General features: G+C 44.6%; 3 protein-coding genes and 1 long non-coding RNA gene across 8 annotated transcripts in view; 1 reads left to right on the forward strand and 3 right to left on the reverse strand.

The window, feature by feature from the left end:
* Positions 1-1,170: 1,170 nt before the first annotated feature.
* rnaseh2a (ribonuclease H2, subunit A) lies at positions 1,171-6,201 on the reverse strand. Of its 3 annotated transcripts, XM_049013778.1 has the most exons (10): positions 6,135-6,201; positions 5,786-5,841; positions 5,135-5,270; positions 4,670-4,741; positions 4,423-4,549; positions 3,942-4,029; positions 3,692-3,829; positions 2,980-3,067; positions 2,762-2,885; positions 1,171-1,677 (listed from the first exon to the last, which is right to left on the reverse strand). In XM_049013778.1, exons 1-10 carry the CDS (start codon positions 6,160-6,162, stop codon positions 1,530-1,532), a joined length of 1,005 nt encoding a protein of 334 aa, XP_048869735.1. In that variant the 5' UTR covers positions 6,163-6,201; the 3' UTR covers positions 1,171-1,529. The 3 variants fall into 3 exon arrangements, with proteins under 3 accessions (XP_048869735.1, XP_048869736.1, XP_048869737.1); XM_049013779.1 differs by lacking the exon at positions 6,135-6,201 and having other exon boundaries at positions 5,135-5,321; positions 5,786-6,128; XM_049013780.1 differs by lacking the exons at positions 5,786-5,841; positions 6,135-6,201 and adding an exon at positions 5,756-5,777.
* A 72-nt stretch (positions 6,202-6,273) lies between these two features.
* LOC125742110 (peroxiredoxin-2-like) lies at positions 6,274-12,682 on the forward strand. The gene is made up of 6 exons (XM_049013790.1): positions 6,274-6,336; positions 7,127-7,246; positions 7,360-7,513; positions 8,048-8,170; positions 8,731-8,861; positions 12,277-12,682. Exons 2-6 carry the CDS (start codon positions 7,144-7,146, stop codon positions 12,360-12,362), a joined length of 597 nt encoding a protein of 198 aa, XP_048869747.1. The 5' UTR covers positions 6,274-6,336; positions 7,127-7,143; the 3' UTR covers positions 12,363-12,682.
* A 3,405-nt stretch (positions 12,683-16,087) lies between these two features.
* On the reverse strand, positions 16,088-18,050 carry junba (JunB proto-oncogene, AP-1 transcription factor subunit a). Of its 2 annotated transcripts, XM_049013782.1 has the most exons (2): positions 17,842-18,050; positions 16,088-17,456 (listed from the first exon to the last, which is right to left on the reverse strand). In XM_049013782.1, exon 2 carries the CDS (start codon positions 17,416-17,418, stop codon positions 16,534-16,536), a length of 885 nt encoding a protein of 294 aa, XP_048869739.1. In that variant the 5' UTR covers positions 17,419-17,456; positions 17,842-18,050; the 3' UTR covers positions 16,088-16,533. The 2 variants fall into 2 exon arrangements, with proteins under 2 accessions (XP_048869739.1, XP_048869738.1); XM_049013781.1 differs by having other exon boundaries at positions 16,088-18,050.
* A 1,189-nt stretch (positions 18,051-19,239) lies between these two features.
* Positions 19,240-27,035, reverse strand: part of LOC125742113 (uncharacterized) — a 31,928-nt gene continuing 24,132 nt past the window's right edge. The window contains exons 4-5 of one of the 2 annotated variants that reach the window (XR_007398018.1): positions 25,603-25,900; positions 19,240-25,207 (exon numbers count right to left, since the gene is read on the reverse strand). This is a non-coding gene — a long non-coding RNA (uncharacterized LOC125742113). Of the gene's footprint in view, positions 25,901-27,035 lie in introns of both variants that reach the window. The other variant, XR_007398017.1, reaches the window with a different exon arrangement.

Here is a 27,035-nt window from a genome sequence, read left to right on the forward strand (position 1 = left end):
TGGCTAAGCGGCTATATAAGGTGGATAGGTGGGTGGATGGATGAATTCATGCTTAACTGCCGCATGGGGAAAAAAAAACTGGGTTAAATGTGACACACGAGACCATCAGAGGGTCAGAGACATCAGTATATGTATACAGTATTTTCACTTTTCACTAGCGCTGTTGCCTCACACCTCTGGGACCCGGGTTCGAGCCTTCCTCATGGCTCCATGTGTGTGGAGTTTGCATGTTCCGTTTCTTCCGGGTACTCCGGTTTCCTCCCAATCGAAAAATTTGAATTTAGTGATCAGTGGTCTTTGTTGACACACCACAGCACAGCAACGAAATGCGTCCTCTGCATTTAACTCGTATGTGACATAAGCAGGGGGCAGCTAATTCAGCCCCCGGGGAGCAGTGCTTGGGGGTGGTGCCTTGCTGGTCGGGGATTCGAACCAGCAATCTTTCAATTACAAGTGCGCGTCCCTAACTATTAAGCCACCACAAAAAGATGCTGAAGTTACCAAATTGCCCATATGTGTGCCATGTGAGCGAAAGGTGTGTGAGTGCGTGTGTGAGTGTGTATGTGAGTGTGTGTGCCCTGTGATGGGTTGGCGCCCCCCTCCTGGGTTGTTCCCTGCCTTGAACCCATAGCCTCCAGGATAGGATAAGCGGTTACAGAAAATGGATGGATGGATGTATGGATGTTGGACTCTCCTTGGGCAAATCAACTACCCACAGCAACTACCTATTCCACTAAATCCTGGCATGTATATAGTAATATATACATGACTTTGTCGGCGGCCCCTTGGTGCCAAATCGGACCACAGGCAGTGGCCTGGATCCGGCTCTGAGCAGAGCCTCCATGCTGGGTCACCTACCAAGTGCGAGTCATCAATCGGGCCCCAAAAGCTGCCAGACACACGTTTCATAAGAAAAGTTTCATTAGAAACATCTTTACGACACCTGGGCCTCGTCCCGGGAGCCCGTCAAGGTCGGCCACTAATCATCAGCGAGCCAAGGTCACATGCGCCGCTCCTCCGATGCACGTCCCCGCGACGCGTTCGTCGGCGCGCCCATGAAGGCTATGTTTCTGCACGGAGTCGCTAAAGGGCCCTGCCCATGTGGGGGGCGGGGGGGGGGGCTGCGAAGGCAAGAAAACAAAACCATCGCGCCTCTGATCGAGGCTGACATTTCGAAAGTCAGAGTAACTTTTTATTGCCAAATCAATAAAAATGTCTCCCGAAAAGTTCAAACAATCCCATATTCATCAAGTTACGCACGCTGGTTAACGATGCCTTGATGGTCGATGTGCCCCCCCACCTAAATCCCATCGTCACTGTCAGGTGTGCAGGAACCCTCTCACACCCCCCCCAACCGACAGGAAACATTTATAGTCCATGGTAACCGAAGCGAGACTCTTCACGCACAGTAGTGGTCTAATCACGACTGTGAGTCACCGACTTCATGCTCGTGTGTGTTTATACGTGCTATATATACACACGGGAGACACGGCTTCTTTCCGCTTCTGCTGGGGCGGCGGCACCCGGGTTCACAGCGAGTCCAGAGTCTCCAGCTTCCTCTCCGAGAAGAAGCGGTGGGGCGTCCGGCCAGACGACTTGCTGCGCCCGAAGTAGGACAGCATGGAGGAGCAGCTCTGCTTGGCGGCGGCCTTCTCGCCGTCCTCCTCGTCGTCGTCCCTGAACACACACAAGCACGTCGACGCACTAGAGCATACGTGCGCTAACACAGGACCAACACATTCCACCCAGCCGTCCTAAAGGTTCAGCAGACCTTTTTAATACTAATCACTCCTGATAATTATTAATTACCAAAACCTCCCACTAATGGTGGGCGCCACCTATAGGTGAGGGGAAGCATTTTTAAAGCAGGTCAGACAATGTCATACTCCAGCTTCCTTAAGAAAGGGATCCCAAAGCGAGCGTGACATCACACACAATAAACCCAGCGGCTGCGTATGTGGGAGGTAACCGATCACACACACACACACACACACACACACACACACACACACACACACACAACAGCCCGGGATGGATCCCAAACTCCATGATCCAAAGTGATCAACACAAAACTTCACAACTCTATGCCATCAACATAGAACTTTAACAAGTGCTTCCCAAAAGCCTTTACAGACTAGTAAAGGACTGTCAACATTGACTAACAGTGCGTTACATAAACACTGTGTCAGTGAATTATCAAAATGACCTAATTTTTTCAAGATATTATAAATGGGCAAAAAAACAGGAAAGCTTTGACATACAGACACACAGCTTAGGATCTTAATAACAGAGTCACGTAAAAGTGGCTTTTTTTCCCACCAAAACACTGTTCCTTCTCACTAAAGACTCAGACTGGGCTGCTCACTTTCAAAGGCACAGGCTTTGTGGCCTTTACAATTCAGAGAAGAAACCCCATGGAACGCGCCGGTGAGCAAATACAGAGAATTATTCCCGCTGAGTATCCGCCTCGCGAGTCCTTCACAGGCCAGCGCATTAATCAGCTGTGGGGTACTCACCTCTATCACCCACCTCAAGCTGCACTCAACACCTTATTTATTAACGCCTCATTTTTAAAATAGGATAAAAATATAAATGAATAACTGCAAATGAATTAAACTGGGCGAACATGCCTGACCTGGGTTAAGTATACAGTGCTTGGCGGCCATGACCTTTAGGAGAGGAGGTGGGGCCCAACAGGGATGTCACGATTAACGAGCCGTTAATCTCCGGTGTCCCCCCACTGCCCCAGGCCGGGTCTCACCAGTGCACTGGCACGGCCTTACTGTCCAGCAGCGTCTGCACCGTGCTCCAGCTGAACCTCACGAACTGCGGGTACCCGAAAACGGGGTCCACATGCTTCTGCAGCCAACTCTTTGTCTTTGGATCTGAGGACAGGAGTGAGACAGACGTTACTCGCTCGGCCAACAGCCATCCAATAATCTGCCGGGGCGCCCCGGGGGGGGCTCACGACACACGCACCGTTGGGGTACCCCGAACCGTAATCCGTGTCCACGTCTGCCAGGTCCTCCCTAAATTGCCAGGACTTCACGGCATGATCCCTCGCCACCTACAGGGGGTGATATAAAGACTGAGACATCACTCCTAGCCAAATTAATATAGAGGGGGGGAAAAAGGCCTGACAGAAAAACGGACAAGACAGGACAATAAGTCTTTTACACATCATATATTCCACCAATTTGTGACATATAACAGTGACTGCACTGCCCCCCTTAGGGCATCCCTGTAAGCAGCAAGATAAATAGAATCACCGACAATCCATCTCAGCAAACGCATACGCAGTAAGGTCAAAGCAGGATTTTTCTACAAAGACATACACGAGGGCCACAATTACTGTCAGCAGCTATGTGCAATCAGCACGGTTAAGTTGATGTAATGATGCTACAACAGACCCAAATTATCCAACTTTTTTTCAGGTGGCTCTGTTGGGCAAGGTTGGGGATGCGGGACCTGGAGCCTATCCCAGGCCGCAAAGAGGGCTCTACTAACAATTCAGACACCAATTATCCTAACTGCATGTCTGTGGACTGCAAGAGAAAAGCCATAGTAGGGAAAACATGCAAACTCCACAGACGCAAAGCAGAGAAAGGGTTCGAATCCCAAAACCCAAACAGGACTGAATACACCGGTATCGTGACGTGCATCCAGCCCACCTTCCTGATTGGTTGCTGACCTTGGCACAGATGCTGGCCGCGCTGACGATGGGAAAGAGGGAGTCCGCCTTGGGGCGCACGGTCACCTCCACGCCAGGGAAGCGCTGCGACAGCTTCTCCTGGTACTTCTCTGCTGGCCCCACTGTGTCGACGAACACCTGGACCACGGGAGGACAAGACTGAGGGCTCCTCATCTCAGGATTGGTGGGTGGATTCTTGTAAATGAGGTCACCGGGGACAGAACTCATGAGGGTGTCGGTTCGGCGGTACCTCTTTGAGCTGCACGCCGCAGTCCAAAGCATACTGCACCAGACCAATGGCGGCATCGTGAGATAATGCGTTTAGGTTGTACTTCACCCTGGGGAGAGAGACGCATGCAGTCAGGCAAGACCCGCTACCATTTTATCAGCCAAGATTTTCTGTGAGACGCAGCCTACATGCAAATTTTTTTTAATGCCTTTGATGTTGCAAAAAGTTATGCGAAACTAAATTCTGCACACAACAATGTTTACTGCCTGTGACTTTAGGGTTTATCCCTCAGATTTTCTTCCCTTCATTCTTAACTCAAAAAATACGGTCATAATACTCTACTTCCAGACTAAGCGTTTAGATTTCCACGACGCTACAGTCCAACGCGTAATGCGGCAGGGCCCCGCCCCCCCCCACAGGCTTCCGCACTGCTAACGGTCGTGTTTATCTGGGGTCTTACACTTGTACAGCACGTGGGTGGAGATCCCCTGCGAGGTCCTACCTCTGCAGCATGCTGTTAGAGATGGTGTTGGGCGACAGGATCTGCAGTGCCCAGCCCACGAAGTCTTTTGCCTCGTCAATTTTACTGAACAGGTTTTCCCGCTCGGCCTCCGTTAAAGTTTTAGAATCTAGAGGAAAAAGAAGCACTTGAACAAAACGTAGATGCGGAAATAATCATGCGCTGATGGGCTGAGCGAGTGCCTGAATGCAAATGCAGGGTTTGCTGTGAAGGCAGCGTTTCGGCTCACCTGCCACTTTCAAAGCCTTCAAATCGTCCTTCATTTTGATTGGGCAGAAACATATACCATAAACCATGGGTCCTAGAAAAACATAAACTCAATGTAAAAGGCACACACATCTGGGGCGGGGGGTGTTCCATGAATAAGGATTTCTCTGTTAGCTGGATTAAATTAAGGTAGAAGTCTTGATCGTCCAATAAGAATTTAGGTAAGAAGCAGTCATGGCTTCTAGCTTAAATTAACCCAGGTAACTAAGAAGAAATCTTGCTTTGTAGAGAAACTGTAAAACTGTTCTGGAGCCAGTATGACACTGGAAAGCAAAATGTCCGTGTTACACCCAAATCAAAAGATATGGAAAATTACAACCATTCCAGTATGGGTTTGGATACAAGTACTTTCTAGAGAACTAAATGACTGACCAACGTAATTAATGACCTAATAACGAGCCTAGGAAGTAGGACTCACGGCACTTACCAAGTACGGGTCCTCGACCTGCCTCATCAATACCCAGGCAACAGTCTTCCGTTTTGCAGATATCTGGCACCGCTGAGGCCAGGCGGCAGCTGTTTGAGTTGTCCGCCTCAAAGTCACCGAGGTCCATGATTTGTGACTGTTGAAGATCGATGGACGATCATACAAATCGGCGTAAAGACTTCTTACGCTTGTGTGTGCGGGCAAAGTAATCAAATATACATTTGGGAAGTATGATGAGTTTATACTTCAAAGTGCATTCAACAATATAATTAGTAACATTAGTATTTGCATCTTTACAAATGATCTAGACTGAGCCAATTAGCTCACGCATCAGCTCTACGCAACAACCCGCACTTTAGATAACTATAACAATACAAAGAAATCAGCAAAAAATAGTTCTCATTTAATGCGCAAGTGTACTTGACAATGAGTGTAAACGCATCTGCGTTCATTTAAAACAGTTCGTCTTGATCGGTTTTACAAAATATCTTTTTCATTACTAGCGAGCATACAACAGCTTGACAAAAGCACATTAAAATTTGAGTGGAAAAGGTAAAATGAATGAAACACACGCTCCCCTCGGCATATGGTTAACGCGTTAAATTAATAAGACATAGATACTTTTTCAGTCTGCAGGTCTCGCTCACTTACTTTTTCCAGTGTTGACGATAATCCCGCGCTCAGACACGTCACCCTTTGACCTTTTGCTGCTTGTAGAAAGAAACTAGTATTACGAGATACAAATGTACTAACTTGAATAAAAAAATAAAATAAACTGTAAACCCATCATGTTTTCCAAAAATTGGGTGGATAATGCATCGCGATAAAGAATTTTTGCATTAAAGTTTTTGCCCGTTGCAATGCTTTCTGGGATATATAGTTCTTTTCAAACGACCAGTTAATAAAAATAATAAAACTATACTATGGAACCTATACATTTAGGTATATGTTTTCTGTTATGTGGTATATCCAATAATATCCAAACAGTTGCAGAACGTACCTAGCATGTGTTTGGTCAGAGTACGCATGCGCGAGCTTCACGCATACATCACGGATGCTTTCGCGCGATACAATCTCGCGGGATTTTAGGGGGCGTGTTTAGAGGTCAGCGCCCGATATCTTGGTTCTTCAAAAGTTCCTCCCCTAAGTTGCAAGAGGCTCCATCCGGACGCTGCGTTTCTGCTGCAGTTAGCGGTTTTTTTTGTAAGTTCTTTCATCCGCACAAATTTACGCTTGTGTGTTTTGTTTTAAGGAAGATTAGTGGTGATAATGGAATGTTTTGTGAGGATTAGTTAGATGTATTATAGAGTTTAATAGTGTATTAAGTCCGTATTGAAAATAAAGTGCCTGGGCTCTTTATCTGGGTCACGTCATCGTGTATGACCCGGAAAGCCAGAACTAGCTAAACCAGAGCTAATTTATATTTAACTCTGCTTTGGTAACTCGCTTTGATAACTATGAATGTGTCTAATTGTGTGCTATGTTTTGCTGTCATGTTTTTTGCTAACTTGTATATAATTCGAAAGTTGGTTAAATAAGTTCTCTGTTCGGCGGTAATTTTTGTCCCCATATTACTTTGTTGAGAACCTTCATTTCTCCTCGGATGACTTTTAAAATTCACCTGTGACAAAAAAATAAGTTACAATGGATAGGTGAATAGATCATTAATAAAGAGCTCACGGTTTCTTAAACCTTAAGGCGCTATTTTAATATCGTTGTTATCGACTCTTTCTTCACGAAGCCAAAATGAGCAATGAAGGCTGATATCGATGGCGTCGGGATCCTTTCTGAGAAATAGTCGATCCGCTTTGACAGCTCCGTCTCGGTAGTTAAGGCTCCAGTGGTAATGGAGATGTCCGCCTCTGGAGCGCATCTGCGTCTCTGCAGACATCTTCAGCAGCTCCAGAGCCTACCTGCATACCCACATGGGTGCATGAGTACTAGCCATACTATTGTTGGTGAAGTCCCCATTGAGTTTGTAATTGTTTTAAGGAAACCCACTCTTCACAATGTCTGCTGGGAACGCCAAGATCGGACACCCTGCTCCTCAGTTCAGCACCACGGCTGTAGTGGATGGGGCTTTTAAGGAGGTCAAGCTGTCTGATTACAGAGGTAAGGATCTGTATGGAAGAGAGTTGTGCGCATGTGCTCGTCATATATGAAGACGCCTCCTCACCCGGGTCTCTTCCTTCTCTTGTCTTTCCTCACCTCTCTGGGCCTCGCAGGGAAGTATGTGGTGGTCTTTTTCTACCCCCTGGACTTCACCTTTGTCTGCCCCACGGAGATCGTGGCTTTCAGCGATCGGGTGGACGAGTTCCGTAAGATAGACTGCGAGGTGATCGGAGCCTCCGTTGATTCCCAGTTCAGCCACCTGGCCTGGTGAGATTGTCTCTCCAGAATAAAGGGCTGGTTTTGGGGTGGGGTGCAAGTTTCTTGGCATTCTGCCTGTAAGTTGGAGGATCCAGGTTTGGGTCCATACAGACTGAACCACATTTGCCGCACTAAGCATAGTATGCTCCCCCCCCCCCGGGCCGCAGATCTGTGTTTGAGGAAACCTCAGTAGATGTGCTTTTCTATGGCTGTTATATCTCTGTTACAGAAGAGATGGTTGTAGGAATGTGTGTTTTTTTTTTTTACTTTTCTTTAGTTGGGCTGTTTTCCATATCACCCTCTCCACCCAGCCCCTTATCTGCCCTCTTTTGCAGCCTTTCGGCATGTGATAACACACTTAAATATTGGAGGAAAAGATACTGTGTGAGACCAACAGTCATATTAAGACACGCGTCTCTTTAATCGATATTTAATTTATATTGCCTTGTTCCCGGAGTTTCGCATTGAAGTGTACGGTCATGTGACTTCCTGTCTATCGTCTCCATGACTACTTTGGTGTGTGCTTGATCCCCCCCCCCCTAGGATCAACACACCACGGAAGGAAGGTGGCCTGGGCCCAATGAAGATCCCGCTGCTGGCTGACGTGACCAAGTCAATCTCCCGTGACTACGGGGTGCTTAAGGAGGACGAGGGCATCACTTACCGGTTTGTACTGGATTCCCCCTGGGCGCAGTGCGAGACACTGCTCTTCCTATAACGTTTAGTCATTTAGTCAGGAAAGGAATCTGTCTGTTATTGATACTCATTCATACTCCTGAGTGTCTGTTTGTCCTCAGATGTTTGATGGGGTCACATTGAGCTCTTGCCACACATCTTGTTTTTTGTGTCTTTCAACAAGGCACAGAACCTCTGATCAGGACTGCAAGGTTGTGTTAGTCTGTCACCTTTGTTTGATACAGAATACTTAGGCTTGCTGACCTAAGAGCTGATTGTGGCCTATGGGTTAGGTAGCCTAGGTGATAAAATTTATATTTGCATTTTGAACAGTTTCGAAAGCGGTAGAATACGAATGAAACTGTGCTGCTCTCTCTATGTTAGTCAAACATTCTCGGGTTTTTATAAGGGAAGAATTAAATTGGCGCTCAGTCACATGACCTGAGTTGTAAATCTAGAAAGATCAAGTAGAAGGAAACAGCCCACAGATGGTAGTACTGCATGACCAGCAGTGCAGCACAGTAACCTGAGCACCTTGATTCTGTGTTCAGGGGCCTGTTTGTGATTGACGGAAAGGGAATTCTGAGGCAGATCACCATCAACGACCTGCCAGTGGGACGCTCCGTGGACGAGACCCTCCGTCTGGTTCAGGCCTTCCAGCACACTGACAAGCACGGGGAAGGTGAGCACCTCAGTGTGTCAGGAGTGATTCATGTCATTCATGGGCAGGGCACATGGAGGATCCCCAAAATGAATGATGTACAATATATTTCCAAGTATTAGGACACCTGCCTTTACGCGCGCATGAACTTTAACCCTTTGGAGTTGACGGCATCGTCTGCGATGCCGCGTGCCCTTCTCGTCTATTTCAATTCATAACTCGCTGAAATCTTATTGTAGAAACGTGAAAAAAGCGCTGACTAAATCCGTAATGTGTCGTCTTCTCAAACGCGCGGTTGTCTGCAGTATTATAGTTTTTTAAATTAGGTTAAATCAGTAGAAAACTAAGCCATGTCACCTTACTTTGTTTTACCTGCATTGGGGGCGTGTAGTACCGCTCTCATCTGAAGATCACTATTTGCGTTCTAAATGGCCGCATTTCCACGTGTTCAACTCGCATTCGCATGGTAATTTGATGAACAACGCAGCACAGCAGTGAAATGCGTTCCAGATACATCCCAATCAGCGCCATAAAAGGGGGGGGTGTGGCCAGGTGCGAATGGCTCATTCATGCACATGACAGTCGCTACATATTCAATGAAAGGAGCCCAGAAATAGTGACATGAGTTAGGTTTTTCTTATTTATTTATCCAAGTGAATGTTGCAACTGCACCATGCAGTCATCTTCATGTAGCCAAGACTTTGGTGATCAGATATCTGGGATCAAAACAAACTGCCACCATTGCTTACTATGTACTTTTTATAATGTTTCTGCAAGTGTTCCAGACTGCATTTAGCAATGTCTATACTTCGATGTCAAATTACTTCACATAAATCTGACATATTTACAAAGTACACTAAGATTAAGACGAGTTTAATGCCAAAACAAATATATAAGAAATAATTTGCCATGAATTAAGTTTATGATATTGAATGATATGTGTGACCATGCCCCAGTCAGTGACAGTGTGGTCCCTACCCCTAGACCTAGAGGGTTCTTAATACATAGGCTTTAATATGGAGTTGGCCCACCCTTTGCAGCTAAGAGCTACATCTCTTCTGGGAAGGTTGTCCACAAGGTACAGGAGTGTGTTTATGGGAATTTTTGACCATTCTTCCAGGAGAGCATTTGCGAGTTCAGGCACTGATGTTGGACGAGAAGGCCTGACTCACAGTTTTCACTTTAATTCATCCCAAAGGTGTTTCTATCGGGTTGGGGTCAGGGCTCTGTGCAGGCCAGTCAAGTTCCTCCACACCAGACTCACTCATCCATGTCCTTATAGACTTTGCTTTGTGCACTGGTGCGCAGTCATGTTGGAACAGGAAGGGACCATCCCCAAAACGTTTCCACGAAGTTGGAAGCATGCAGTTGTCCAAAATGGCTTTGAATGCTGCAGCATTAAGAAAAACAACCCCACACCATATCCCCCCCTCCAACAAACTTTATACTTGGCACAATGCAGTCCGGGAAGTACCGGTCTCCTGGCAACCGCCAAACCCAGACTCGTCCATCAGATTGCCAGACAGCAGTGTGATTCGTCACTCCTGAGAACACGTCTCCGCTGCTCTAGAGTCCAGTGCTTTACACCACTGCATCTGACTCTTTGTGTTGCACTTGGTGATGTAAGGCTTGGATACAGCGGCTTGGACGTGGAAACCTATTCCATGAAGTTCTCTGCGCACTGTCCTTGACCTAAAGACCACACAAAGTCCGGAGGTCTGTAGCTATTGACTGCAGACAGTTGGTGACTTCTGCGCACTGTGCGCCTCAGCATGCGTTGTCCCCGCTCTGTGATTTTACGTGGCCTACCACTTCGTGGCTGAGTTGTTGCTGTTCCCAATTGTTTCCACTTTGTTATACAACCACTAACAGTTGTCCGTAGAATATTGTTAGTAGCAAGGAAATTTCATGAATGGACTTGAATTCACCACGCTTGAATTCACTGACCTCTTGAGAACGACCCATTCTTTCGCAAATGTTTGTAGAAGCAGTCTGCATGCCTAGGTGCTTGGTTTTAAACACCTGTGGCTACAGAAGTGTTTGAAATGCCTGAATTTAATGATTTGGATGGGTGCCCCAATACTTTTGGCAATACAGTGTGTGACTTTTGTGGTAGAGAAATGATAAATCGACCTCTCTGATACCAATGCCCAATTTTACTTCCACACTTTCACGTTTATTTTGCCAATTTAGGTTTATTTGAGAGTAGCATGCCATTAAAAGGAAGCGCACCCTGCAGTAGGTGTTGAAGCTTAATTCCTCCTCTGAAACTGGAAATTTGTGGCCAAGGAGCAAAACACAGGAGTCTGGCATGGATTCCAGTTGGGTTCCTCTTTTGGCTCTGCACTGATGCAGGCTATTGTAGCATGGTTCCTCTGGGGTAACAAGCTGACATGATGTAGTCCTTGTCGTAGATGGTAATCAAACAACACAATATGTTCCATAAATTACATAAAGTATCATCTCTTGTCAAAAATATAGAGATTCCTGGCAAAGATTGTAATATGAGTAATTGTTTTATATCTTTAAGGCTGTACTGTCACGCACAGAGGAATCATTATTTTGTTATTTCTTGTTTATAAAAGCATCTGATTTTTAAATCATTTGGTCAGCTCTAGATTGTGTACTAATGAACTTGTTTTTAGATAACAACATATTGTCAGTAACGTACAGGGGAATGTCTAGCTATGATCCGTGCCTAAGCATCTGGATAAGAGCAGTGTGGTAAAACAAACACCGCCTTAATTTGCGCAGATACCTTCAATATTTCAAGAATATATTCACTCTGTCAAAATCAATGGCTCTACTGGACAGAAAATCAGCAATATGTGTTGATTTGATCTACAAGCAGAACATGCTTTTATGTTTGACATCCAAGAATTGTCAGCTTCCAGCGTGTAAAACAGTTGAAATAAAAAAATGAGTGTCTTGTTTTTCATTCTTGTCCGTCCAATAAAGTTACATGTAGTTGTGTTTGGGGCTTAATACCACACGCAATTAGAGATTTCAGTTTGACCTCTCCAGGCGTTGTGAGTATTGTACGTTGAGGTGCTTTTAAAAAAAGACACGATTTTACTTTATAAACTAGGATTTTGCTATTATGGACTTAATTTGCTCACCTGTGGAGGATGGGCTCCCACCCCCCCCCCCCCCTTGAGTCTGGTTCCTCCAACATTTAAAATTCATTTTTAATTCCTTGCCATAGTCGCCTCTGGTTTGCTCACTTGGGCCTATGGGTGGGGATAATGTAAAGCGCTTTGAGACAATGTAATGTTGTGAAAATGCACCCTTTATAAATAAATCTGAATTTAATTGGTCAGTTGACCATTTCAGATTGTGGATGAAGGGGAGTCAACACATGATAAAAGTTAACATTGCATCTGAAAAGGATGAATGTATTTATATGTGAGTCTCTCTCTCTCTCCTTCCTGCGCAGTGTGTCCTGCTGGCTGGAAACCAGGAAGTGCAACCATTATTCCTGATGTGCAGAAGAGCAAGGCGTACTTCTCCAAACAGAACTGAAACCCCCCCTTTGGCGTCTTATGATTCATTTTTTTTTTTGGGGGGGGGGGTGTGTGGTTTGGATACTTGGCACTTACAACATCATCTAATGAAATTCTTTGAGTTAGCATAGGAAAGTTTAAAGTAACTAATATTATGGGTGCAAAAGCACAAAACATTAACTCATTCTTGCTATCAATTTATGAATATGAATATGAATAAGCTATTCCTTCAAGTCAAATGCACTGAAAAATTGTCGGAGAATGAGTCTGTTGTATCTGGGGACATGGGAGATGACAAATGTTTCTGAAAAGTGTGAAATAAATGGCCGTATTAAATTATCTGCCTCATCTGAAAATACATATTTTTCGTGATATAGCTGAGCCCACAAATACGATGAAAATGACTAAACCAAAGACAACAGGTAGTCAGGAGTTCGTTGCCCGAAACTTATTTTTTAATCAGGTCAAAACATTTTAACACAGGCGGCCACTAGGGGGAACCAAAACTTCAAACTTATATACGGGGAGGCTAGAAGGGTAACAGAATTATCCGGTGAAACCGAAATGGCCAGTGCTTGTAAGAAATATTTGCGGCGCCTTACCTCGTAACCTTGACTGGATAAGCGGCTAGAAGATGGAATGATACATGCCTTTACTGGAAAATGGTGTGGCAGAGTAAATTCTTCATTCCTTGTTTTATAAGCATATGTTGCTATTTGTAGTTTTTACATTCCAATGATGGAATGAAGGGCATTTGACCTTTTCATCTAAGCTGTGGATTTTTATCTTTATGTATAAGGAAGTATGTGCCAGTAGACCAGGGACAAGACCCCTGATACTCGTAATTACAGTGGCAATGACGGTCTCTGTTCTCTGTGCTACGGAAGAGGATATCTTAACATTTTCCCAGTTGGTAATGGCTTCTCTAATTGTTACCCATTTCGAACCATGACTCAGATGTTGAACTTGCGGTGAGATATTTTTAATTAAATTCTTCATCAGGGAAGGGCCTGAGCGAGAAGATCCTTAATTTGTTATGTAATGTCAATGACTGGGTGCAGCAAAATGTTTCAGAGATTTTTGGGGCAAAAAATAGGTAACTGACTCATTATTCATGTGGATCCAAAGTGTAATGGAACAATTATTCACTCAATTATTGGTAAGGCAGTATAATTTGCTGCATACCTGCATCAGTTTGTGCTTTTAATATTTTTCTACACATGGAGTATTACCTTTTGCTATGTCTGACGTGTGGTATCGCATCCTCGCTCAGCGCGAGTTGTTAAGCCACTGGTCAGCTGGTCTCGCCTCGAGCTCTGTGTTCACATGCCTGCCACAACATGTGACTCCTGTGTCTTGGTGGGGGCCCAGCTGCTAATCAGATGGAGGGAGAGGGGGCCTGCTTGTGGCATCACAGGCTGACAGCGCGAGCGTACGAGTGGCCGTGGGCGGAATAACGATTGCGCTGAAAAGCAGATTGGCAGAGGGCTACGGAGAAGTTTGAAAATTTCTGCCGCCTCCACCTGACGTCAATTGCTTCGTGTACTCTTGTCCATGTGGGCAGTGGGCAGGGAGTCCTGCGTGCCTGTATGTGGGGCAGCATCCGTGTCATACTCGTGTTCTCTTGGCCCTTGGGTGGAATATCAGAGAGAGCCTTTGATACTAATAAACTTTGAGACGAACTCACATCCCCTAGTACACCGACTGTCACGATAAAATAAAAAGAAATATCCTGCAAATGCTGGAATTGAGTAGGGGGGCTTCAAGTGCACAGTCTGTGCTGGTAATGGAGATAAAGGGGTTGTGTGCTCAGAGAAGGAAAACGGGGAGTAACTGTATGTCTTATGAGGTAGACCTTAGCCATGTTCTCAGCTTATCATAAGCTTGTCCATATTGCTAGGACTTGATGTTATGCCCCGAAAAACAGCTATTTGCATAATTTCCAAAATTCACTCAGTCCACGAGATACATTTTTGGAGAAAACTTCTGTGGAGTTAGTGAATTTTGGAAATTTAATGAGGACTGAATGAGTTTTGCTTCCCGATACCATGACATACGATGTGGAAACCTGTTCTTTGGACATTGGCAGTCTCACCTCAAAAACAACGAAAAAAATTAAACGTGTTTTGGAAATTTGCTCTTCATTCCTGCTATTTGCAGTGTAAAAACCTGTCTGGAAGGTTCCCATTTCCATCAGAAATGAAGATTTTAATGTTTTAATAATTTTTCGCACCCAACATCTGGCATGACAAGGTTTTGCAGGCAACTGCAGATCTTAAAATTGATTTCAGAAAAGAAATAATTCATGAGAACTAATGCGATCACTGGTAATCCATCTTTCTCTAAAAGTAGAAAGTGTTGTCAAACCAGATTTTGTCAGTCTTTGAAGTGGGTTGTTCTTTGATTTCTATATCAAGTGTATACACACACACACACACACACACATACCAGAAATGTGGAGATCACAGCAATGTTGGTTGCCAGGCTGTGAGTCACTCTGGCTGCTGAGGGAAAGCTTGTAAGACATTTATTTCCATGGCCTCTTCAGATCAGCTGTCCATGTGTAATATAATCAGCTGGGAAGACTGAAAGAGCACAAACGGGGCACCCAGCATGCATGTAGATCAAAAGAACCAGTGTGCTCATATGAAGGGAAAGTGAATCCAGACTGAGTTCAATATTCTGTGTCCCAACAAGACCAAGGACAGACTGTCGGCTTAACACACGTGCCGAAGAGGTCACGAAGAAAGGACGATCAACACTGATTTCATCCACACCAACCATGGCCAATAAGTGAACTCATGTAACATGTGCAAATTCAGAACGCCTGTAGCGCCGAAGAGTGCTTCCCGAATTCTGTTAAAATGTTTCGGTAGACAATGACTAGAATAAGCACGGATAGGTGGATGTTTTACCTTGTAGAAACTAGTCAACGAAACGCAGCTGTCTTATAGACTACTTAATATTAATAATGGTGCTCATCAGTAGTATATGACATATTTTGGATTTTTTTTCCAATGATATTTCTATTCACTGCATTGTTTATAAGCTAATATTGAACCGTATTTAAAGAGTTTGGCGATAAAAGTCTCATATAGTAAAATCAACAAAAGCCTGACATTAACTTTTCTCTTGTTTTCAACATTTAGTGGCCACGCCTCTGTTTCTGCTAACTAACTGGAAAAAAAATCTATTGCCGTTATATTTTTATCTTCGCTCTATTTTTCGCAGTGGTTGTTTTGGGAACTTGACAGCGAGAACTTAATGTTAGTGAGGGGAAAATCCCCTGTATCTATTTTGTCTCCCATTGACACACACCTCATTGGCACAGCCACACTTCAAAGCGAAGGGGAAAAGAAAAAAAAAAAAAAAAAAAAAAACATACCACCTCTCCTCTAACTGGTAACGTAGGCGGGGGTTCCCGGAAAGCTTCCCTCATTGTGACGTCTCTGAACACCAAATTGACCATATATGGACATACGTCGGTGCGTCAATAGGAAAAGACCCCAACGCGCAGTACGTGTCTATGTGCGTGTGTTCCCAAGCGTTAGCGCCAACGTTACTGTCGTGTAGGCAAATATTCCACAAAGGAAACTTGGTCTACAATGTTATTTTGAAGCCTTTTCTTAAGTAATGTTTTGAAGTAGTTCCGCCACAACTACGTTAAAACACGTCTAGATGACCATACATCTGGATAGACTGAGACAGTGTAACGGCATTCAACGAAAAATCACGGACAGAAAGTAATTTTAAAAATGTTTACTTAAATATTGTATGCAAATTAAAAAGGTAAACTTAACATTGTCTGGTTCAACCTGACAATACATAATAATTTACTGGAAGAAATATCAAATGTATTTAAAAACACTCAGCATAATGTCCAAACATTATAACGTGTCTGAAGTTTTCTTAACGGTCTTGATTTAAGCGTCATGAAATGGTCCCTTGAAATATGTCTATTACTTCAGACGAAAAGTACCTGTGTCAACAAATAAATACAGAGCAATATTCTGTATTTCGAATATTCTGAACAAGACGTATTTTTTTCAAAAAAGAAAATACAAGCATTTCAACATCAACAAAATCAATATTCCAGTGCTGTAATGTTCGTTTTACAAGTAAAACATTTAAGAAACTGTCCAGTGTTTTTCCCCCTTTTAAACCAATGTCCATGCTCCCATTCGCGTCGCCTAAAACGACTTCATTTTAGTAGTTAACATAAGTTGACAGCCACTGCTAACGTGTGTCATGACTTTCTGTTTTAGCTGAGCGACCTGTTCTCTTAGCACAGAGGCGGTGCTTGAGAGCCCAGCATTGTCCGTTTTAAGGCTTTTCACCTTCTCCTCCAAGCGGGAGATGCGCTCTAGTTTGCGCCGCCGGCACTTCGTCGCAGCCAAGCGATTTCTCAGCCTCTTCCGTTCCGCCTTGATCCGCTCCTGGCTCTCCATGTCGATCGGTGACATCGGCGGAGAGCCGTCGCTGTTCTGGAGATCGGGGACGATCTGCGGTTCCTCTTTCAGGGCCATGAGCCTCTGTGGGTGTAAGCCGGCTGCGGGCAGCGAATGCGGATACTGGTGCGTGGCGTGCGTCGCCGTTTGGTGATGGGGATACTGGTGGTGGTGAGGCAGGTAGCTGATTGTAGCTGTCGGGTAGTTGGATCCAGACGTGAGGTTAGTGTTCGGGGAGCAGGTGTTCAATGTCGTATAAACAGGCGGCTCGTGGTGCAAGGAGGAGCCGAAGACGCTAGAGGCCGCAGTGCAGTTCGTCACACCGCCGGCTCCAATCGACACGTTGGGCGGGGGCAACTGGTTCATCTTGTGGAGCTCGTCCAGTGCTTTCACGAATCCGTCCGCGAAACCTTCCTGCTCCTCTGTGATCCTCTGGCCGTAGAAGAACGGACTGGGGGTCGGTGTAGTGGTAATGACGCCGTTGCTGTTCTGGATTATCAGTCTCTCTAGCTCGGGAGATGCAAGCTTCAGCGACCCGACGTCTGCGTTTGCAGCCTGGTAGAAGTCTGTCTCAGCTCGCAGTTGGGACTTCAGGTTCCGATAAGGCTCGGTCAAGTTCAAGCTCATATTCTGCTTAAGGATCTTGAAGTCGTGGAGAGCTGCGTCTGAGTGACCATAAGCAGAGAGAAACGAGTCGTCATGATAAAACGGCTGCTCCATTTTTGTAGACATATGATTCAAAGCACAAATACGAGTAGCAGGCGTTCTTGTGTTGAGAGACAACTTATTGTGGTTATAAAGATGCCGTCTATGCCCCGTCTATACAATGAGTACAGCACAATCTTCTTCGTACGGACACCGCATATGCGTCCAGAAACAGTATCGGTGCCTTGTTCTATTGGGCACCTCGCAGAAAAAAAAATGCAAGAGCCAACCGCCTTGAATGTCTTTTCAGCAATGAAATGTTCCGCAATGGCAATTTAAAGTTTAAGCCAAGAAGTATGTTTGGTATGAAAAGCACAAAACAACTTCCAAAGAAGTTTACTGTACCAAGTCAACAGATGCCGTATTTCTTGACAGCTGTTTCAAAGAGGTGTCCGATGTAGAATTCTTGATATTTCTTCTTATCGGCACAAGTATTTGTTTCGTATATCTTTTTGTCCTCTTCTGTCAAAACGCTGGCGGACCTGTTCAGCCAGAAAATGAATTGCCGTTCGGCTCCGACACGCGTGTTGTATCTGCTAGGTGCGCTGCCACATGCCGTTTATATGAGAGCTTGAAGCTTACAGCGATTGGCTGGCCGCACGGCAGCACCAATCCACGCCCAGAAAAATCAGATGGCCTATGACGTCAATGCCAGGAACCGATCGGGATCGTAAACAAGTCCTAAGGCGTGAAGAGGCAGTACAACTACTGCGGATCTTGAAAAGCGGGGGAAAGGCAGACAGGGATCATAATTAGAAAAAATATTCTTGCACTTTGGTACGTGCAGGATAACGTGTACAGCAAATGAGGCTGTTGTCCCGCAATTTATCAGAGTTGTCTGCATTTAAACGCCTTTATATAGGTAACTAGCCTGCGAATGGAAACGTCTCAGATTTGATTTCACTTAATCGGTTTCCTAGCTAACGTTATACTTTTGTATTCTGTTACGCCGTTAAATTAGTCTGTGCCTTATCTTCACGTTTCGATTTACAATTTTGCAGCCTAGGTAAATTAACGAATCTAGATTTCAGCTTTCCTGTTGCAGTGATGTTCCAATGTGGAAAATATTTTCTATGTGGTTGCGTATGTATATTACATGATTCTGTCATAAAATTTAAGGAAAATGTTTCAAGGGAACATCCATGGTATATTAACCTTGATCGTCTGTGAATATATTATAAATTTTACGTGTCATACGTGAGATGGGGAGCAGTGGTAATTCCACATATTAAAGGTTTTGATAATAGCTTTCTAATGAATTATTAAGTGAGAAATGTGATATTTCCCTGACATAGTTCAAGCTATGAAGCCCGTGACTGCGCTAATTGTGGTTAGCACCAAGTTTAATAGACATTGAATTTAATGGATGGCTATCAGGTGATCAGATTAGACTCCCTCACAAAAATACCCTTTGTGTTTTTGAAAAACATTTTAGACCATTAAAACATGTAGATTTGTAAGTAGTTTGACTTAATCGATACATGTGAAAGAGTCAGTGTTATAGTAGGTATTTTAGCATACCAGCAAGCTGTGGGCCGACCCAGTATATAATATAGTGCAGTTGTATTTACTTATAATTTACTCACTAATGGCAGGTGATGTAAGTATAGGTACCCACATCAGTTTTCTAGTGTGATAAAGGCTGGGAAGAGGTGCAGTGGGTTGGAATCGCGGCGCCCTATTTATAAAACTCGGCAGGTCTGTTTAAATATTAAACACATTTAAAATTGCGAGTGACTCAAATACTTACATTAAAATAATCGATTCAAACTTTTATTCATTATAACTGTATTCCTTTAGTAAAGGGAACTGACTCACATGCAGGCCGAATTGCAGCCCATATATGGGCAGGCCGACGCGTCACTTCCTCCGAGGAAACCGGGAAGCCTATCCCATCTCGGCCGGTTTCCAGCATCACGCCTTCGTGTGGAAGTGGGTGGTGGAGAAACAGGCGGCTGGAAGGGGCTGGAATGGGGGGGGGGGGGGCATGGTTTATGCCGCAAGCGACGCGCCGATAATATCGTGTGTAGGCATGTCAAATAAAATTTGTTTCAACTCTCATAAAGTCACCTGGGCTGCCGGGTTAGATTTCCTTATCCTTATTAGGAAGTGACACCTGGGAGGGGGGAAATTCATCACACATAGCTAACAGGTGGAATGTATTCCTACGGTTAGATATTGCGCTATACCGCATCAAGTTCTGAGACGTTGATATCAACTCTCTTCTAGGTGAAAAAAACACACTATAGACCGGCAACAAACAACACCTGTTTTGCTACATAAACAAAATTCCCTTGGCTTATGCACTTGGATGCATGATTTAATCAAAATATATACACACCTACAAATATCGCATCACAAAACTGTGAAAACCTTTATGCTCGTTAGTGAATGCTGAAATGTCTATAGGCTTACCGCTTACCTCATAACCTGGAAGCAAGAGAAGGGCATGACCTATAACCAGAGTGCAGGACCAGAGAAGGACCCTACTGATAAATCTGATTGAGGAGTGAGGTTTCCAAGTATTCTTTTGTTAGTTCCCTGATACAGTGGCATAATGACATATTTGGGGATTCCCCATCCACAGTAATTGTGTATAAAATGAATATGCATTGACCCTGAGAATTAAAAACACTTTTAGGTAAAACTACATTAAAGTCCATGAACCATCTAGAAAGTGTTAAAAAATGGCTTCAACAGAGCTCGGTCAGGAGTGCGCTGTAAGGCTCTGTGTTGGTGCTGCTACATGCTGACTGTGAAGGCAGGGGATTCTGGCTGAAGATAAGGTCACATGTCCAGTTCACCATGGCAATGTGTGTGTTGCTGGGCGAGGGTTTAACCATAAACTGGAGAAGTGGAATTAAATGGGCGGGCGGAGGGGGCATGTCTTCTGTGTTTATGTTATCACACACCCTGAGCTTCCTAAAGTAGGGCAACCCGCAAGACCTTGAACCCCTAGGGGGCGGGGGGTTCAGTATTGACCATAGGCCTCGTTAGGTAGATCACTCGAGGCCGTAGACAGAGTATTTTAGGCAGAGCCCCGAGTATTTTAGCCGCAATGCTGATCTTCCTTCAAAAAAAAATAAAAAATCAAGCCCCAAGTACACTTCACTTAACCCCTGATCTTTTCAATAGCTAAAGAGTTAGCTATCTGATCAGTGTTCTACACTTATATAGTCTTGTTGGTTGTATATCTCTGTTAAGCATCACAACATCCTGAAGAAGCACAACGTTCTCTTAGTGTGCCACTTAAAAATAACTGTCCAGATGTTCGATAGTCGATGGCATTTAAATGCTCCACCGTCACAGCTGCCACTCGCATCTGGATGTGGGAATATGTGAGTCCTTTTTATACTCAGTCCTTCGTCATGTGACAGATGCCCGATGAGTGCTTTCCTCCACCCTGAATAAATGCACAGAACGCGCATAACAGAACGCACACAATGCGCCAAAAGTGAATCTGATTAACCATACGGCACAGCAATGACTAAGGCTTTGTATATATAAGCAAAAGAATTTATTTCTTAACACCTGTTTACAGTGCAGTAAGCAATATAATCTTAATGTAGTAAATGCACACATAAAAGTTAGCATATATGAACGATGGATGTTAACCTGTACTTTTAACATTTCCACGGTATATAAAACAGATTAATGTATCTCACAGAAATCCGAGTTCAGGTTTACTCCGACACTATGTCGTTGCTGTGAAATGAAAATGCTTATAAAATTGATAGCATCAGAGTGTGCAAAATTGAAGGTCTTGATTAATGTGCAATATCCTGTGGTTTATAAGCTGCAAACATGCTTAGAAATAGAATTTAGTGATCAGTGGTCATTGACACATCACAGCACACAGCGCACAACAACGAAACGTGTCCTCTGTATTTAACCCATATGTGACATAGCAGGGGGACAGCTAATTCAGCGCCCGGGGAGCAGTGCTTGGGGCGGCACCTTGCTAAGGTACCTCAGTGGTGTCTTGCTGGTCGGGGATTCGAACCTGCAATCTTTCAATTAAAGATCTAATGGTGTGGGTTTGTCCGATCACTTGGGGATAAATCCCTGAGTATTTTAGCCCCGATGCCAAACTCCCTTCAAATAAATAAGTAAATAAATAAAATAAAATAAAATAAAATAATAAGTCAAGCCCCAGGTAAACTTGACTTAGCCCCTGATCTTTTCAATACCTAGAAACGCCCCTGGTTTGCATCGAAAGCTACGGACGTGACCAATGCTACTCCATGAAAGATATCTGGCTGACACATGCGTGCGAAATGAAGTAAATGCTTAGAAAAGAGTGAGAGATCGTTTCGGTGGTACGCTACAAGGCATTTAGAAACTGAACACCAATAAGTATAAAAAATCGAAATACACTCGCAATCTTACCATCGTTTCTAGTTATTCAGGTAAATAAGTAATTTACAGCACAACATATAATTACTGCTGTCAATTATACATCACGATAATGATGAGGATGTTCTTTGATCAAAAGGCGTGGGTCTAAAAGCCGTGTACCGCGACAACCGATGATTTTGCCACATTAATGAGCCGACTGAAAGTCATTCTGAAAGTATGAGCATGCAGTTTGTATAATGAAGGAGTAAACGGAACCTTCCGGTTCTATAAAAGACGAGAGACTTCGGTGGCATGTGTGCTGCACCTTTCATGTATAGGTGATCGAATTATCTGACACTTGACTTCCGCATCCTTTACCGATTTGGTCGACGGTTTAGGGTCCGATTTGTAACGTACACCACAGGGTTGGGTTTGGTGTATTTTCGGTATCAAATGTTCACCATATTTTCCTCAGACGATCTCTGTAAATTGAAAATATTATAGAAATCGTTTATGTCGTGAGGTGCACGTCCCCCAGCTGGGTTCTCTATGATGCGTGGTAGCAACCACTGATTTCTTCCCATAAGGAAAATTGTCCAACAAACAAATAAGGAAGGAAGTCAACATATTTATAAAGATGTAATTGTTCACTGCATTTTATGCTTATCCTTCAATCAAGAATTTGAGAATGACCGGGCTCACAATACTGGTTAGGTCTGCTAATCTGCAGGAAAGGCTTTTAAAAAGATCTACCTCAGTTACAAAGCCTGGTTAACAACTACTGACAGAGAGATGTAGGTGAAAATATGGAAATGCTTTTTTGGTATGATAAACACAAACACCTGCAACTTCAAACACATTAACTATCAAAAGAAAGAATTTATGCAACATTATTTTAGCATCACTTGCAGTTAGTTGCACTGATGCATGTGATTTACTGTGAAGAGCAATTCACTAATATTTGCACGGTCATAGGTGTTGTCTTGGATCACAGCGCAGCGATTTGCATTTAACTGTCTCACGCAATCTTTTAAAATGAAAGACTGATTCATTTGCTGGTTGCTAATTCCTGGAAAAGTCCAAAGACCGAATTCTGCGAGTCTCGGTCCTCACAATGTCTATGCCAGATACAGCTCATTTCATTCAGTGATGTCATCTCTTTGATTGCGGGCCATAGGGAATGACAGCCCGCATGTTGTTGCAAGGAACACAGAAAAAAGGCATGAAAAAAAGAGGATGGAGAAAGAAGGCAAAAAGCGAAACAGCCCAGGGTACGATTAGGGACGGTGGTGAGCATTGAGCCTTTGGTCACACAAGGACACGCTAAATATTAGCACGTCGCTGCGCACATCGAAGTTCAGCTTTGGGCGTTTAACCAAGGGCAACGCGAGGGTGTGAATCTGTGTGGAGCTGAGTCTTTGGGGGGAGGGAGGGGGTGGTCTCTGTTCCTGAAGGAAAATGCCAATTGGGAGATAAACTGCAGTATGTTTTGTTACTGGGGCACTTGACAGACTTTGCTTGAACTCTTGATATATGCTTGTCCAGTACTGGAGAGGTCTCTAAGCAGCACAGTTGCTGTAGTGAGCATATTATTAATGCTGTGGCACAAATATATAGAGTGATTTTTTTTGAGAGAAGCTTTATGTTAAACGTGCATGTCTTTCTCGACATATAGGTGCAGAAATGAAGTGCACATGTATCCATTTACTTATTTGGTTGTTTGACGTAATATCCACTGGCAAATATACCAAACCGACACCTAACCATTGTAAGTATCTCGGTGGGGTCTTTACGGATTGTGGCGGTGAAAAGTTGTTCGTTTCCAAAATGACAAGATCATGGTTGTGTCCATTGTCTTGTACCTTCATGTCCTTATGTTACCTTCGATATCAAGCTGTCGCAGTTCTGTCTATATATGCACATAGATATGGTAACCGTGGATGTTCAACAGGTTAATGCATAAATGACCTCACAGTTACCATAGCTGCAGCTATAGAGAGCTGTATTAAGTCGATGCTGACGTGTGACATGCAAAACAGCACCTTAGAAGGATACACTGATCCTCACAGGCTTCCTGCCCCCTCGCCACTGAAGACGCTTGGGCCGCAATGCTGGCGAACAGCTGACGATGGCCATGGTTGATCCCAGCGCAAACAGCCTCAAGTTTCTTTCCACAGCAAGGTCCTTAAGACGTTAGCGGCCCAGTGAATCTGAAGATGCCTGTAGGTGCAGTGAGTCAACAAAGCGTCCAGCAAAAGGCAAGGTTTCGTCCCGCAGGCCGCACGGTGGTGCGTGTGACGGTGGAACATGGTTAGTCAGATGCAAATGTGGGAGCTGGGATTTTAACTCAGGCAGAAGGACCCCCCCCCCCTCCATATTCAACAGCCTTTGGGAAAGGACGGAACGTTAGTGCATAATCGCTTTAATGAACGCTGTCCTAATCAAAGGCCGTCGGACATGACTGCAAGTCAACTGCGAAGGAGCCTTGTAGCGCTGAGAGACCTTTAGCGGGGAGGGGGGAGGGGGGGCTCTCAGGCTGTTTGTGGTGCCTGCAGTTCACAGCCTCGTCCCTCAGAGACAAAACGTTCAAACGGGGTGCCTGCCTTCAGTCCGCCGCTCATGACGAACAGTTAACCTCTCCGTCCGCTGCCAGAGGAGAACAATGCGAGGCTGGCGCTCGGCTCTCATTCCCTTCCAGTATTACCAGTCTTATTCTGACCTGAATTACCTGTTTGGATACCATTTACTGCCTTTTTCCAATTCTTTGTTTTAATCTCACAAGAATTTCATTAGAATAACCGGTATAGGTGAGATCACTGTTGTTCCTAAATAATGATTCTGTCCCAGCTATTGTGTGTTTATTCCTTTAGACAAACAAAGAAGGGCTGTATGAACATTTAGTTATATTGCCGTTGTGCTGCTTCTTCAGATGTATTAATTATTATTTCTATAAATGCATCTTATATAAACCGAACAGGAAACACTGTCCTGTTCAGTAGATATCCTCATAGGGTCTTTCTGCAACCTACCTGTTTTTCACTGACATTTACGTTTCGGACTTTCCAGCACTGGTTCCTCTGCCAGCTGCTCTCCCTCCTAAGATGAGGGTGGGGGAGGCGGGGTGGGAGGGAGGTCAAAGGTCACTTGCCAGCATAGCAATGGACCAAACCAGAAGAGACCCAAATTGGGTAGAGTTAATTATACAGAAGTGTAGTAGTTGATGTTGAAATATCAGCTTGCTTGGCGTGTGTACACTGATCTCTGAGAGCGTGTAGGCTGGCCGCCGTCATTTTGCCCGAGTCTCTCTCCTCTGCCTGGGGATGAGGCGGCCCCCGGGGCAGACTCAGATGTGGCGCGGTCCTGGGCGGGGATGCTGGGGACAGCATGTGCTTCATTCCACACTGACAGCACAACAAAGGCGGCAGGGCTCGGGATTCACGCAACGTGAAAACGTTCAAGTTATTTTTAAGTCCAGGTTCATTATTGCCCTTAATTCCCCCTGCGGTTGCATGGTGGTTTTGCCAAGGTAATACCATAAAGCTGCCAATTATTACACCATGATTTACAGTAAACACCAGCGGGCAATGCAGGGTGGAGGACCACACCACGTGCACCTCCAGCAAAAGCCTGTGGCCTAGCCTCAGTGCTGTAATTATCTTGGGTTCAAGTCACATATTTTAGGAGATTTGCACCAAACATAAGCCCCTGTTGGCTCTTGTCACCGGGCAGATCTGTCCCCGACCGTGTGCCGAGGCTGTAATTACTCACCTTTTCGCATGCAAGGTTACCAGGGAAATCACAGTGTGCCCCGAACCGTGGGGGATGAAAGGGGGCTGCTGGAAAGTCTCCGCTCGTCCCGTGTCGTGCAGGACCAGGAATTAACCGGTTTGTTGACAGTATCTGTTTTCTCTCCGTCTTCCTCCCAGCTCCTCTGACTTGGGCAGGGAAGTTCAGCCGTTGGGCCCTTTTTTGCGTAACTGGACACACACCCTCTGTGGCCTGCGGGCCGCCTGGCCCGGCTTCCTGAACTCACTGTGGGCCGCGGTTCTTTAAGTCGATCCTTTTCCTGCAAATAGTAGAAGTGAATGTGTGAGGGGCTGGTGATGCACAGCTATACCGTCCCCCATCGACACAACGGGCCCCCCCCCCCCCCCCGCCTGAGAAAACCTGCAACGGGCTGCTGAGACACGGGACGAAAGAAACAAAATATTTTTTTTATCCTGTTGTACTGGATATGTGGTACGAAACCTCGGAGAATCAGGTTAGGAGCCACTGTCCAGTAACAACAAAAGACTCACAACACAATCTTGGACTATTTAAAATGACGCAGTGTTTCAGTTGTGATTTATTTTATATTTTCTTGCAGTTTTTAACCCCTTTGACATTCCCTTAGGTCAGTTTTTTTCCACCAAGACCCAATTTTTACCGTGCCAGCTCAGTCAAGCTACATCAAGGATAGGTTTAAATGAACACTATGATGAAGCGCGCAGTGCGCTCTGCAATTTACGCCAATCAATGCCTATCTGATTGGATATGCCAGTGAATTTTAAATGAAGCCGCTGTGGTTTGGCTTCAGGGATTGGTTGAGAGGTCACTAGTTTTCCGCTAAGCATTTGCAGACCCAAGACCTGTTTATATAGGTTAATTCTAGGGCTGGAGCTGGGAAATCTGATCGTGGATCAGCATAGGAGTGTGCTGGTTTTAAAATGCTTTCATTTCCAACTCTGCCTAATGACCCCTTCAGAACTTGCCCAAATTTGGGTCGCGAAATCACTGCTTTAGGTCGAAATTGCCCAAATCACTGCCTTAGGTCCTCCGCGTTTGTCGCATGGAAATGTAAATAACGACACATCGTTTATTACATTATTCTCCCCTTTACTTGTAACTTTTTTGTTCTCTCCGCCTCATCTACCTAATTCAGGGGCCTGTTCCCCTGTGTTTGATGTAAAGGCCCGTTCTTACTCAGTTTGCCAACTGCTGGCAAGTAAACTTCAGTCAAAAAAGAAGTACAATGTGCAAATTGGCATTGTTCACAATGACTAATCGCTTTTTTCGGCACTATGAAAAAACTGCATTATTGTAACTAATTATCATACAATTTCTATGTGGAATCCACGCCGCAGTTATTTGATAATGTGCGCCGCATGAACTGCAGTCATCTGTGAGTTTATACAATATGAGCGCAATAGTTTGTGCTGTTC

Source organism: Brienomyrus brachyistius, chromosome 5 (assembly GCF_023856365.1).
Source record: "Brienomyrus brachyistius isolate T26 chromosome 5, BBRACH_0.4, whole genome shotgun sequence".
Lineage (NCBI taxonomy): Eukaryota > Metazoa > Chordata > Actinopteri > Osteoglossiformes > Mormyridae > Brienomyrus > Brienomyrus brachyistius.

Bases quoted from the DNA above. Each gene is read 5' to 3' on its own strand.
- LOC125742110 (XM_049013790.1), top strand. From the start codon at position 7,144: ATGTCTGCTGGGAACGCCAAGATCGGACACCCTGCTCCTCAGTTCAGC. The intron at 7,514-8,047 runs GTGAGATTGTCT...CCCCCCCCCTAG, and splicing joins CAGTTCAGCCACCTGGCCTG to GATCAACACACCACGGAAGG. The intron at 8,862-12,276 runs GTGAGCACCTCA...CTTCCTGCGCAG, and splicing joins CACTGACAAGCACGGGGAAG to TGTGTCCTGCTGGCTGGAAA.
- rnaseh2a (XM_049013778.1), bottom strand. From the start codon at position 6,162: ATGCGTACTCTGACCAAACACATGCTAG. The intron at 4,550-4,669 runs GTGAGCCGAAAC...TTTTTCCTCTAG, and splicing joins GAAGGCTTTGAAAGTGGCAG to ATTCTAAAACTTTAACGGAG. The intron at 2,886-2,979 runs GTGCGTGTGTCG...TCCTGTCCTCAG, and splicing joins CGGTTCGGGGTACCCCAACG to ATCCAAAGACAAAGAGTTGG.
- junba (XM_049013781.1), bottom strand. From the start codon at position 17,523: ATGTCTACAAAAATGGAGCAGCCGTTTTATCATGACGACTCGTTTCTC.